Source organism: Catharus ustulatus, chromosome Z (genome assembly GCF_009819885.2).
Source record: "Catharus ustulatus isolate bCatUst1 chromosome Z, bCatUst1.pri.v2, whole genome shotgun sequence".
In the NCBI taxonomy this organism is placed as follows: Eukaryota; Metazoa; Chordata; class Aves; order Passeriformes; family Turdidae; genus Catharus; species Catharus ustulatus.
This window is the reverse complement of record NC_046262.2, coordinates 34,736,702-34,750,498: the sequence shown is the minus strand read 5'-3', so window position 1 is coordinate 34,750,498 and position 13,797 is coordinate 34,736,702. Positions and strand designations below refer to the sequence as shown.

The 13,797-nt window shown below is 39.5% G+C and overlaps 1 protein-coding gene across 2 annotated transcripts in view; it reads left to right on the top strand.

Moving 5' to 3' along the window:
• MLLT3 (MLLT3 super elongation complex subunit) overlaps window positions 1-13,797 on the top strand; it is a 138,320-nt gene that overhangs the window by 117,407 nt on the left and 7,116 nt on the right. For both annotated transcript variants that reach the window (XM_033086097.1, XM_033086098.1), the window contains 4 exons: window positions 3,308-3,440; window positions 4,942-5,041; window positions 7,755-7,826; window positions 9,588-9,659. In XM_033086097.1, the coding sequence (XP_032941988.1) occupies window positions 3,308-3,440; window positions 4,942-5,041; window positions 7,755-7,826; window positions 9,588-9,659 (377 nt within the window). The remainder of the gene's footprint in view (window positions 1-3,307; window positions 3,441-4,941; window positions 5,042-7,754; window positions 7,827-9,587; window positions 9,660-13,797) is intronic.

Sequence of the window (13,797 nt, the reverse complement as noted above, 5' to 3'; positions counted from 1 at the left end):
TTTCTGAGTTGTCCTTCTGCAGGGTTAGGTAGCATGGGACCTGGCTCCACCTGCAGCCCTGGAAGAGTGTGGTATCCCATGGGTTGCCAACAGAAACCCAGATGAGTTTATGCAGATGCTTTCAAAGGCTGTGATCATACTGTGCTACTGGGAAGTTTTAAGAGCACACAGTTTTTACTTCAAATATATGGCAGGGAAGGATGATGGTTAGACTTTAAAGTTCGCGTTTTGGTTTTCTGGCTAATAATTTCAGTTTACTTGAAACTCAATAAGGAATGCATTTTCTTCCTGGAGGCTTTGCCAAGGCATGTTTTCTGTGTATAAGTTGATATTCATTCTCCATGATCTATTAAACTACATAGTTCCTGGTTGGCTTCTTTCCCTGGTTTATAAGATTGTACAACTGATACATTCTTAATGAGCTTTTGTTTTATTCTTTGGTTAAGGAGCACTAAAAAAGCAGCCTTTGACTAAACAAAATTGTTTATTTTAGCTGTTTATATTCCTCAATGGTGGACTTGATTTAAGGCTATGACAATACATTAGTGCCTCAGGCACTCTGATTTTAAATAGATTTTCACATGATGCATGTCTGTTCTACTGCCTTTTCTGTAGGTGACTGGTACTGATTTTTTGATGTTTTCTGGCAGTGTTACTCCACATGAAAGAAGACAAGATCTGAAGTGAACTGTAGTAATGACTGGCTTCAGACAGTCGATATTTACCTAAGAATAAACAGATACGATGAACTGCCACTTTTGTTCTCACTAAAACCTTAGTTGTATGAGCTGTCCATTACAAGCCAAAAGACTTGGATACCCACTTCTGCATCTGTTATTTTTGCCGGGAAAAACTTTGTTGAATTAGTAGTTTCTTCTGAGCAGACTGGTCCCATCCATCTTTTCTGGATCATATGCAAGATGTATCACAGATTTCAGTTCTTCATACCTTCTCTAGGACAGATGGGAGGTTTGTCCTCCAATGTGAACAGTTCTGAAGTGCAAATGGTATATTCATCTTCTCTTTTTTTGCCACAGTAAATAGTGGTTCCTGCTTCTTTCTGGGAGCTCCAGAAACTCCAATTAACTAAGCATGTTCACTGCCCAGGCCATGAATTTGTATATCAAAGATATGGAGCATACCATGGCATGTTCACTCTGTATGATGTACTCTGGTCAGAAGCCATGCTTTTTCCCTTAATTGGAATTTACTTGCTAGGACTGTTGCTCTTTTTCAGTTGCATTTAGACTCCAGTGCTCACTCAGATGTCAAAAAAACACAGTATAAACTTTTCTCACCTCTTTTTGCATAAGCAGCAGGCTTACCTGAGATTTCTCAAGTTCTTCTGTCCTTGAGGCTTACTTTGATATTAATCTGTTTTCTTACCAAGAAAACTTGCTCATGGGCAATTCCTAATTTTCAGTTTCTCTTTAATTATTCTGATATCTCATGAGGTAACAACTTCTCGAACTTTTAAAAAGGTTGTTAGGGAATTTATAGTGAATGTTACCAAAGAGCCGAAAATTGCTATCCATGCTAGGGAAAAAAAAAACAAAAAAACCAAAACTAATAATTAATGTTTTGCTGATTGGTAGAAAAGTCTGCTGAAAAGTTAGTTGGTAATGTGCTTTTCAGGCTCCCAGACATGCTAAGTGAGAACTTGTTTGAATGACAGGTTGTCCAATGCTTATGGGGCTGTCAGTGGTGGGTGTGTCTGAGGAGTCCAAGTTTCTTTTTATTAATGCTGCTATAGAAGCCCTTTCCCTCCTTCAAGGGTCAGATGGTAAGTTATTCAGTCAGACTACAAGTTGTCATTTGCAACTGAGCATTGTCTGCCTGAGATGAAACAGGGACAAAAAATGGAGCACAGCTCAGCTGCTTCTACATATCAGCTGTGGGTGCATGGACAAGAAGCACTTCCATGCTGTCACTTATACAGATGTCTGGTCAACCAGGAGTATACCCTTCAGCACTATCTATTTTTTTTCCTAGGGTGTGAGAAAAGAGTAGTTTCTCTGAACCTGCCCAAACTGTGCCAATTTGCAAAAATTCTATGGCAGCCATAGTGATAAACCATTCCAAACAACAGCTTTGAAGTCACTTGCACAAAACCAATCAAAATGCCTGTGGCCTGAACTTTGCTGTTTCTGGAACAGTCCATAAAACTGTTCCCCCATGAAGGGAACACTGTCATAACCCTGTTATGAGTATGATTGACAAATGTCTAGTTTCTCTGCTGGCTGTGACCAGGGAGGACACTCTTTGACTCAGTTTCCCCATTAGCAAATAGAGAGTTGAAAGCTTCATCTCAGGCTCACTGTGTTCATGTTAGTACTGTGTTTCTTGGGCTGAAGGAATTACAGCCATAATAGTAATTGCTGTTGCTACAGCCATCAATTTCTGCTTTCAATTGCTGCTTCATTTCTTAGATGGGCTGTACTTCATGGTTTAATGTCGTGTGTCACCAGGACATTTCACTTTCTTCCCTCTTTTAATCTACTTTTGCCCATTCTTATTTAAGTACACTTCCCAGATCTATCAAACATAGTTCTCTTTCTGTAACTGTCTCTTAGAGCAAAAAGAGTGAAAATCAAACCTCAAATTTAGTTTAATGCAGTGTTGTGAGCAAGTCATGCTTTGTACAGTCCTGTTAATTCAGGAAAATTGGTAATGTGATGTTGGGTGGTATTGATGCAGTTTGTACTTATCAACATGGGTGAAGTACTTACTCCATTTCAAATTGACCCTGAAATAATGGGAACAGCTGAAGTTAAAATACATGAAAACCAAGAAGACAAAGTGACTGCCTTGTACACAGGACAATTTAGTCAGAGTGATTTGTTAGAACCAACTTCTCATACATAGATTAACCTAACAAATGTACTAACACTGATCAATGTCACTGTAGATCTTTAATCACTTATAATGAGAAAGCAAAAAATACTAAACCCCAGCAATACAAAAGAAGCATGCTTTTAGCAAGCATATATTTCATGTCAATTTCTCCTGTCATGACAGTATTTTGCTTACATCAGCTATGGTTCAGGGTGCAAATAGTTCTAACACTTGAACGTGTGAGCCACTTCATCGTCATGAGTAAGTCTGTTGAAGCTGAGTTGCTCATGTGAGTAAAGGTTCACTAAAACATGGACAGGCCCCTGCAGTATAATCCCATAGTGCATTACTTTGTTCAATTTTTAAGACTCTCCTCTCTCTACACTGTGTGTGGAAGATTGTAAACCTGGGTAAATTGCCCAAAACACTTGGAGGTAAACTTCATTGTGTTCTACTGTCTCTGTTGTTTCAGGCCCGTTGAGGACTATAATGAAAGATCTGCATTCAGATGATAATGAAGATGAATCAGATGAAGCAGATGAGAAGGACAATGATTCTGAGTTGGAACAACCTGTAAATACACGAGGAGGAAGCAGGAGTCGAAGGTGAGTGTCTCAAGATTGTGAGTGACCTGCTGACCAAGAAGTGTAGTGCTTGTTACTAACAGGGTGTTCTTGGAGTGGGAAATGGGCAAAAAATTCACGCTTTCCAAAACATCTGTACATAAAAGAGCCCTTCTTAAACACTAACACAAATAGCCATTCCTGATGCAACTCTTCCTGTACTAATCAATATGGTTATGATGATCCTCATTTGTTTGACTTGATTTCATGCCATTGTGACTTGAGGAGTTACAATTACTCCCTAAATTAGAGAAAATTGTTCTTCAACTCTTGAACAAGGCATTCTATACATAGTCACCTCTTTGCTTGCCAGTTTTAGATTATTAAGTTGTTAAATTAAATCCAAATCAATGAAATTTGAATTTCAAGTTTATTCTGCATGCAGTAGATAATACAAAAGAGTGCATCAGAAGGTAAAGCAAGAATCTATCACAGAAATTCTAATTTCATTTTTTTAAAAGAAGCTTCTCCATCCTTCCTGCAACCTTCAGAAGGCATTCCAAAATTTATCTGGTGGTCATGCAGCTTGAAGCTCCATCTGAATGGTTTTCAAGGTTATGGAAGACCTGAAACTGCCTCTCTCAAACGCTCTTCATGTTAGGTTCTTTATGTAATTCAGAGGATTTTCCTGTTAGTGGACAGCATTTGAGTTCCAGTGTCAGCTAGTGCTTGAATGGGAAGATAACAGGAAAACTTTAATGAATGTCAGCTGCTTCCCTGGGATACTTTAGCTGTACTTTAGCAGCTGGAATCAAGGAGGAAAAGACCAAGATGACTTGCTGTTTGAGAACTTGTTGGTGTCAGTGATTGTATAAAGGGTTGTTTCAAGCTCAGCTTGTCTCCGAGTGTGGAGATTTTATTACAAGTTTTTAATAGAACTTTAAGGCTGTTGTTTCTCTACTTCTTTTTATCCCAAATAACTAATGGATTTTTTTCCCAACAAAAAAATTGTCCCTGTTCATAAGTAAGTGAAGGGTGAAACGGATTAGGAGCTGAGCTTTTTGTGTGACCTGTCCTGAGATGCTAGGTTTTTAAATTTTCATCAGGAAAAAATGCTTCTTTTGAGAATAAACAAGGAACTTTTCAGTAAAACGTGTATTCAGGTGGGAAATAAAATGTTCGGAAAGCTTTTAGAAGAGCAGAAGAGTATCCCTAAAGAGCAGTTTCCTCCTTTGACATAGCTGTGAACTGAGCTAGGGAGAAGCAGTTCAATTGTGTAGGTGTTTAACCATTTCTGTAACATTAGCTGCTGTTAACTTTGTCTCAGTGGAGTGCAGACAGGCAACCTGCTTCTCTGTGCTGCAGTTTCTGCCAGAGTGCAGCCCTGCTCAGATGCCTCTGTGTCATGTGACCTTGATGAACAATAGCCTGCTTTGCAAGGGATTGGTCATTGTAAGTCCCTACCTCAAAGTCCAAGGCTATCTCATCCCACTTGACAGCCCTTTGTCTGCACATGTAATGCTGTGTCTCTTCTTCCCGGCAGGGTTAGTCTGAGTGATGGCAGCGATAGTGATAGCAGCTCAGCTTCCTCATCGCTGCGTCATGATCCAGCACCACCTGTACTGAAAACCAGCAACAGCCAGGTAAAAAAAAATGCAGTTTGGCTTTGTATTAGCAGTAGATACAGTTGACATCCAGCTCAAGACTTTATTGACTGTCTCTTCTCCTCTCCCCCACCAATGTTTATCTAGATAGATACAATATTTTTTTTACTGCAGTAGAAGATACAATAGTTTTTATTTTGCATCAGGGTACAGCTATCATGGTTACTATTTCTGAGGTAGCAACCTAGAGTAGCTCTGTTTTTCAAAGAAAATAAAGGGACAAATGAGAATTAGCTTTTGGGCAGTACCTCACTCCCAGTAAGTCACTCTCTCTAAATATAAAATTAAGTATAAAAACTTATATTCTTTACAAAATAAAATACACCATTTTTCAGTTACCTAAGGAGGCAGGATTCATTCCCAGTGTCAATTGTATCATACACAAAGCTGTTAGCACACATACTGGCACTAAATGGCTACTTACAGTTATGATATAGTTAAAATAACGTCTACGTGCACTAACACAAGTTCATGGTTTAAAGGGTGAGCTTCATAGGTGGGTTTTTCTATATTTCGTCTCTGTTATTGCTTCAATTATCTGGCAGATTATTTACTTGCCCTTGTTTATCTATTAAGAATTTCAATACAAGCTATAGTAGGAAATGATTTAATGAATAAATATTATTATTCAAGTTAGCCAAGTTCAAATATACCATGGGGAATAAAAACCCTACAAACTAGGAAGTACGTTGTGCACAGAGAGAAGGTAATTCCATGTGCAGAAAATATTCTTATTTTCTACCACTGTAGGCTCTTCTAAGTTGTCTATACAAAAGTGACAGGTTTTTAAGAGGTAGTCTTGAGGTTAAAAAGCTGTCTGTGGGGGGGAAGAATATTGGATTTACTGACCACATGAGCACAAGGAAAATAAAAAACCTGTCCATGGCTTGTTGTTTAATGAAGACTAGTTTCTAAAGAGCCAATGCAATTGTTAAGTGATTGTAAGTTTTAATATCAGCAGCCCACTCACCAGCAGCCCAGTCACCTCTTTTGTGTCCCTTTGCCTATTGGTGATGTAGTAGAAGGTCTACCTCCACATTTAGACACTCCAAACAATAGCTGTGTGTCTGCTAAAATACCTTTACATACCTTCTTCCATTTCTGTAATTGAACCAAATGTTATAATCAAGCTGAAAATTGAAAATTTCAGGAAACATTGTGAGAATTCAGATTGTGTGGACTATAGTGTCCTAGTTTGGAGCAAGACATATAGCATATAGCCACATTTGACATCTCTTCTTGGTAACGTGTGCTGCTTGCCAGGATGAAATCAGGTTTGTTAACTAAGTTCCTTTATAGAACTGAAGAGCTAAGACAGAATTTGTATTTGTATTAGCTTCATCAGACATGATTAATGTTGTATTTCATCTATAGAGTGCTTAAGATGTTAATTTTTAACTGCATGTCAAGAGCACTGTAAGGAAGCTGCTTTTTCACATATACTGTGTTCTTGGCAAGATTCTGTTTGAAACCAAGAATTTTCTTCCTGTGAAAACAAATGCATCTAAAAAGATACCAAATCCATGATTAAAGGTCTGGGTTTTTGTAGGGTTGCATGGGGGTTTTTTAAAGACAAAACTCTTCTGCTACTGACCTACGCAGCAGTAACCCTAGAGGGTGTCAAACAGAACTACTGGAATTGTTATTCAAAAATGTTTGTTTTGATTCTGAACGTGCATCACTCTTGGCTAAGTAAATCAAGTAAGGTTAACTCAGATCTGCAGTCACTGTCACTAGACAGGGAAATAGCTGTCATTTTTGAGAGGCTGGTAAGCCTAGGAAGGACATATGCAATTTAATAATTTATACCAAGGGAAGGAGAAACAAGAGAGAACTTGGGGGTAAAATTTCAGCAGGCTTCTAGACCTGTCCTTACAGACTTTATTTTCTTGTTTTAATTACCAAGTTTTATCCTGTGTTGTGGCTGTTGGGTATGGTTTTGGAGTTAATCATGCTAGTGATGTTAGTCTCATTTACAATGAAATGTGAAACATAATCTCCCATTATATGTGATTACTTAGTTTTCTTCGATGTTTTTCAGAAGAACTGGTTAAATTCTATCTAGCTTAGGAATTATAAGCATGGTGTCATGCTGTTTGTTGATGCACTCTTCTTGGATTTGTTTCATTATCAGATGAAGCAATTTTGGATTGTATCAGGGCTAATAAATGGGTGTGAGTGGCATTAAAAGAAGGGTACATATAAGTGCAAAAGAAATTACTGTCAATCACTTTCTTTTTTAGTTATAACTCATATGATCCTTTCATGGACTGTTTGAAAACCTCTGTTGTCAAAGAAAAGAGATAGTATTGGAGGAAAAAAAAGAACAGAAAAATACAGTAGTAATGTGACATTTCAAAGGCACTGGAGAGACCCTCAGCATCATTTTGTATCTGCCAAATCACCTCTTATCCTACCAGCATGTGAAAGATAGGGGAAAAAAGTGTTGAGAAGGCTTTAAATGACATAAAATTCTTTCTTTTAAGGTTTAATAATATCACTATTGCGTCATTCCAATACCTCAGCATTTTCTGCTATAAGTTGCTTTTTGTTCTGAAAAATATGAGTAATTTATGTGGATTAAAGAATTAAAAGCTCGGTTTTGAGTTTGGGTTATTAACAGTAGAATTTTCCATATGTAGTTGTATCCAGCAATACATTTAAATTTTACAGTATTTTCTTTCTTTTCCAGATTTTAGAAGTGAAAACTCCAATAAAGCAAAACAAAACAGATAAACAAATGAAGAATGGGGATTGTGATAAGGTAAATAACAATGAGATAACAATAAACTACTCCTGAATATGATGCCAATGTACCTACTAAATGCCAGCCTTTGTTACAGAATGAAAATCTTAATACATCTTTGCTTTGGATTCCTTTAGGTGCAGATCTTTCTCTGTTTTCTTTCTATAATTCTTTGATCTTCTCTCAATATTTTGATTTTTTTTTCCCTGCTTTTCAGTCAGGTCATTTGGCAAATTTCACCCGTTGGATATCTTCTGTCTGTTTATTTAATCTACTGTCCACCATGAGTTTGTATTGTGCTTCACAGTGGAATGAAATGTAGAGGGTTCACAGATGTATTCCTAGCCTGCAAATCAATCAGTTAGGGGATAAAGAAATCATCTATTTTCCAGAATCCTTTCTGAAAGCTGTGTATTAGGAAGTGACAGTGTGATTTAGCATGTTAACTAAAATGATGTGAAGCAACTGTCACCATTTAACATTGAGATAATTTGATTTAAAATTTGTCTACTGGTTGTGGGCAAGAACTTTCAATCCTTCTGTGAGTGAACACAACACAATTGCTCACTATGTTTCTCTGAAATCTTGTATTTTTCTGGTACTAGTATCAATTTTGTGATAGCATGAGGCAAAAGATGGAAGCTGCAGCACCTAGATTTTTAGTGCTCTGATATTTTGGTTTGTGTTTGGGAGCCATATCTCTTGCTGCTTACAAGGGAAAAAAAAAAAAAAAGAAAAAGAGTTTTTGATGGCTCAGGCTGAAGGAGAAAGTTGTTGTGGAGGTGGAGACATGGGACATATTTGAAATCTTAGGGAAGAAACGCTGGAATTTACCTGTGGTTTAGTCTTGCTTAGTCTTTCTTTTATCTCCCTGTTTACACAAAGGAAACAATTACATACCTCTATAGAAAAAGATTGATTTGATTTTGAGTGTTTGGGTTTGGTTCTTACATGGAAAGATGGGAAGTGTTTTCTAAAGATGCTGTTTTGGTATCCCCAGTCTTTTGATACTTTTTGGCACAGTTGATATACAGAGATTATCTTCTACAGCAAATGACCACCTAGGAAGATTTCTGTCAGTGTGAAGTATCTTAAACACAAAAATTTGTATTTGCATTGTATTAAGTTAGAGAATGCCAGACTATTAATAAAAGGTTACACCTCAAAAAAGAATTTGGTCTTACCTCAAGTCCTTTGTGCAGTTTTGGGTGCCATACTCTAAGAAGGATTTGAAGCTGTTCAAGAACATCCAAAGGGGGGCTGCAAAGATGGGGAAAGGTGTAGAGGGGAAGGTTAACAAGGAACCACTGAGGTCACTTGGTCTGTCCAGCCTGGAGAGAGGCTGTAGGGAGTGAACTCACTGATGGAGGGAAGACCTCCGGAGAGGAATAGGAGGGGCAGGCACTGATCTCTTCTTCTTGGTGATCTGTGGCAGGACCTGAGAGAATGGCCTGAAGCTGAATCAGGAGAGGCTGGATATTAGGAAAAGGTTCTTCACCCAGAGGGTGGCCAGGCCCTGGAATGAGATCCCCAGCAAACTGGTCACAGCACCAGCCTGACATAGTTCAAGAAGTGTTTGGACAATGCTCTCAGGCACATGCTGTGACCCTTGGCATTGTCCTGTGCAGAGCCAAGAGTTGGACTCAGTGTTCCCTCTGTGTCTCTTCCAGCTCAGGATATTATATGATTCCAAGATTTAAAATAAGATATCTGAAGTTTATTAATTGCATTGCTATGACTTAATTAACAAGTTGTTTATGGGGGGGAATTTGTTTCTAGGCATATCTTGATGAACTAGTAGAGCTCCACAGAAGATTAATGACATTGAGAGAGAGACACGTACTGCAGCAGGTGAGAAGCATTCTCATGCACTATCAGAGTGTGCTCATTGAGTGTCTCTATTTTTTTGCTTTCATTTAAAACTCTGTAATTAGTCATCAGTTATCAGTTAAAAACTCTGCTATCACTTTTAATAGCCTTCAAGCCTGTATGGTCCATAGAAGTCCATTACCTCCTGGGGAATTTTTTTGCACTTTATTAAAGTGTGTAACTGTGTTGTCTCTCTAAATGACAATTTTTTAAAAAAAATGCTAAAATTACCTGAGATAAATTTTTCACCAGTTGTTATGTTTTTGAAAATACTGTATCAATAATTACGAAAGCAGGATGGGAGAATGGATATATTTGTGCACTATGACTTGATAATAATCTTGTTGCTTCTTTCCTGAAAATGACCAGCCTTGTCTCCGAGAGAATTGAGATACCTTGAAAAAACAAGGTTTTTTCCTATGGGAAGTAGAAAACATAGAATTCAATGCAAAGCCCACTTTGAAGAAAAACATAATATATTTGTTGCATCTTCTGAAGTCATAGAATGAATAAAATGTGAAAGTGTTCAAACCAAAAAGACTCCAAATTTATGCAATAGTAAGGTTATGCAATAGTAATAGCAAAGAAAGTGTTCTTGGTTTTGGGTGGTATTCTCAGAACTATTGGATTGCAAATTGTGAAGATTGAACAATAAGTACTGTCAGCAAAGTAGATGCAGTTGTAGCACAGATGGTTTTATTATGTTTAGCACAACTATATCCCAGTTTTAGAGATGTTGTAAAGAGGAAAATTTTTGTCATTTCTAAATGATTGCAATCACTTACGGCATTTTTGACTAAGTGTGTTAACAATATATTGCAAGTTTCAGTATTAACCACTTTGTTAGTTCAGGCTCCATATTGTAAGTGAAGATGAGAAAACTATTGAGACGTCATTGAAAAGGAAAATCTTGGTTAAGGATAGTCTGTATTGAAGATGAATTCTGGTAACTTTGTCCAATTTTGTCCTATAATACACAGTGATGCATATTGGTTACCCTTCATATTTAATGTACTGTTACCTCCCAAGTTTCCTTTTCCTACAAAGGTGCCAAAGCATACTTTTAGAATGGTAGCAGCACCAAATTTTTATCTACATCGGGAAATTATTTTGCAGGAGGTTATAATATAAGAATTGCAACACTCTGTCCACTTCACATTATTCATTGACTCTTGAAGAGTTCATGTTAAAAATGAATCTGGGAAAGCCACTGTGTTGTAAATTCCCACCCTGTCTTTGCTTCCTGAGCATTCATTCCCCAGTTGTCCAAGACATAGCTTCCAAGTGGTATCACTTCTGATACACATTGGTGGCTGGTACAGCTGTTGCCAGTGCAGAACTGAGCCACTGTCCCAGCCTTGGCAGTTAGGCTGTGAACTCAACTTTCACTGGGGCTCTTTTGACAGCCTGGAGACCACAGGGCTTACCTGGCTTCATGTGGAATTTTGGAAAAGAAAATCAGCTTCAAAATATTTTGTGCAGAGCAAATATAAAAACAAGCAAGAAACCTTTTTTATCCCATGATGGTGGCCTAGAGCTTTTGAAATTCTGACAGGATAAGCCTAAAGTAGCCAGATCTGACTCCACAATTGAGCCTGCTCTTAGCAGGGGCTGGGACTAGCAAAATCCTTTCCAATTCGAATTATTTGGTCATCCTAAGAAACACTTTCAGATTAAGTAAAGTACTTCAAGTTGAATTCCTCATTCTCTTTCTCGCTGGCAGCATTTATTTGGTAATGAAGAAATGTTTGTCTTTGTTAGAAAAATAGTGGGTTTGTCCGCTAAATTGTGTTCATTCTAGTATTGGAGTACTGTTATAGTAAGCTTTGTGGGAAGGTGCTAATACAAGGAAAAATCATGTGTAAAGAAATAAAACTGAGCTGGAAATTTAGAATACAGTAGTTTCACGAATACAAGCCGCACGGAGTATAAGCCGCACTTCCGGTGCCTCGACAATGTTGCTGTCTTTGTCAATAGATAAGCCGCACCCCGAATATTAGCCGCACTTTCGTTCGTAGCGAGAATCCGTGCGCAGCTTTCACAAATTGGCCAATTAGTAACAGGATCGCGGCATAGCGGGGTTTACTGGCTCGGGGCGGGGCCAGGCAGGCTCGGCCCACTCATGGTTGCCGACAGGGGTGGATGGCCCAGCTCGGCGCTACGGCTTGGCTGGGCCGGCCGGGCGGTGCTGCTGCCACCGCCGCCGCCAGGCTCCCTGCTCCCGTCTGCACTGCCGCGTTTGCTCGCCCTGCGGGCGGTGCTGCCGCCACCGCCGCCAGGCTCCCTGGCTCCCCGCTCCCGTCTGCACCGCCACTGCCATGTTTGCTCGCCCTGGCTGGCACTGCTGGCCGCCGCACCGCCGGGCTCCCCCACGCTGCTAGCCCCTGTTCTTCTGGGCTCCCGTGCACTGCCAGCCCTGCTTCTACGGGGCTTCTCCCTGCCACCAGGCAGCCCCGCACTGCCGGGCTTCCTGCTTCTGCTATCCTCTCCTATGCAGTTTGGCTCCCGTGCACTGCCAGCCCTGCTTCTACCGGGCTCCCCCGACATGTTGGCCCGGGCTCTGCCGCCCCCCCTGCCCCGCCCTGCTGGCTCAGGCTCAGCCCCCCGCCCCCCACACTGCAGGCCCCGCCTCTGCCAGGCTTTCCCACCTCTGCCGGGGCCGGCCGGGCTGCAGCTTGGCTTGGGGCTGCCGCGGGCTCTCACTTCCGTGTTGGCAGCTTTTAGAATTTTGTTAATGTATTAGCCGCCCCGGAATATTGGCCGCACTTCCGGGTTTCCACCAAAATTTTTATCAAATTGCTGCGGCTTGTATTCGTGAAATTACTGTATCCTATTCTGTGTAAATGAAAAAGAGTAGTATATTCTTGTGTGTTTTAAACTAGATTTTTTTTTCTCTTGTGACAGTTTATCAAACCAGAGAAAGCATTCATTCGTGAACTTTGGCTCACAACTTGCATTAGGAGGGAGGCATTTTAATGCTGTAATCCATGATTACTTACACTTTATTATTTACATTATGAAAGTTTGGTTGATGTGGAACTGGTGTTGCCTTCCTGGGGGAAATTGTTCTTGTGGATTGTTTCCCGTGTTTCAGAGTATTTGCAGGCTGGTACAGCCCCTGTGAAAGCTGGATTTATGACCAGGCTGTGCAGACTGGGTCAGCAATTCAGTTCTGCTGGGAACAGCATAATACTGGCTACAGAGGTCTTCCAGGAGTCAGCAGAAGAGCCAAGTTACTTACCTGTTAGACTGTCTGCACTAGTGAATAGTCTATGCTGCTGTAAAGCAAAAAACAGCTTAGTTTTAAAACCTCTAATGCCTTAGTATTTTGCAACTCATTAATCATATCATTTTATCCACTTACAGAAATATCTTCCCAATACTGAATGAATAACTTGCAGAGAATCAGTACTTCTCTACATTAAAAATAATCTGCCATCCCATCTTAAATGTCCTCACTGCTTTGCAACTATGTAGTTAATGTAAAATACTTCCAGTGTGCACAGAAATAAAAAATACAGAGCTGAGAAAGTTTCTAGAAATTAATGTGAAACTTCTAGGCTAAGAAATACATATAGATTGTAGGAAGTACAAAGGTGAGAACAGCAAGGTGCAAAACTGCATAACAAGATTGTGGTTACTGCATGAGAAGAAGGATCAAATGTAAAAATAGGCAACAGAAAATTGTAGACAGCTGTAAGAGTCTTAGAGGTGTTGGTGTTGAAGTGGAATGGTGATGGAGTCATGTGTTCCTGAATGGTGGCTGTCGTCTTGTTTGTTTATGTTAGAGCAGGTAAGTCTCTTGCACAGAGGTTTTGAGGGAATTTTCAGTGAAAGGACTTACAAAAGAACAATGGAGGCATTGATATAGTGTAAAAGCACAGGCTTTTTAAACTTGCACTGAGGAACATGAAAAGGATTTTCTTTTTTAAATTTTTTATTCCAATCTCAGTTGTTACCAAGTCCATAGGCATGACAGCAAACAGGAATGCAGCCAAATTGGAAATGAGAAAAATATATCTGTGAATGTGGCTCTTTCCCAAGAGAGGCATTCTCTTTGAGACACTTTGTTAAAGGAAGCTGAGAAAGAGAGAAGACAGGAGAGATGTGATACTGCAAG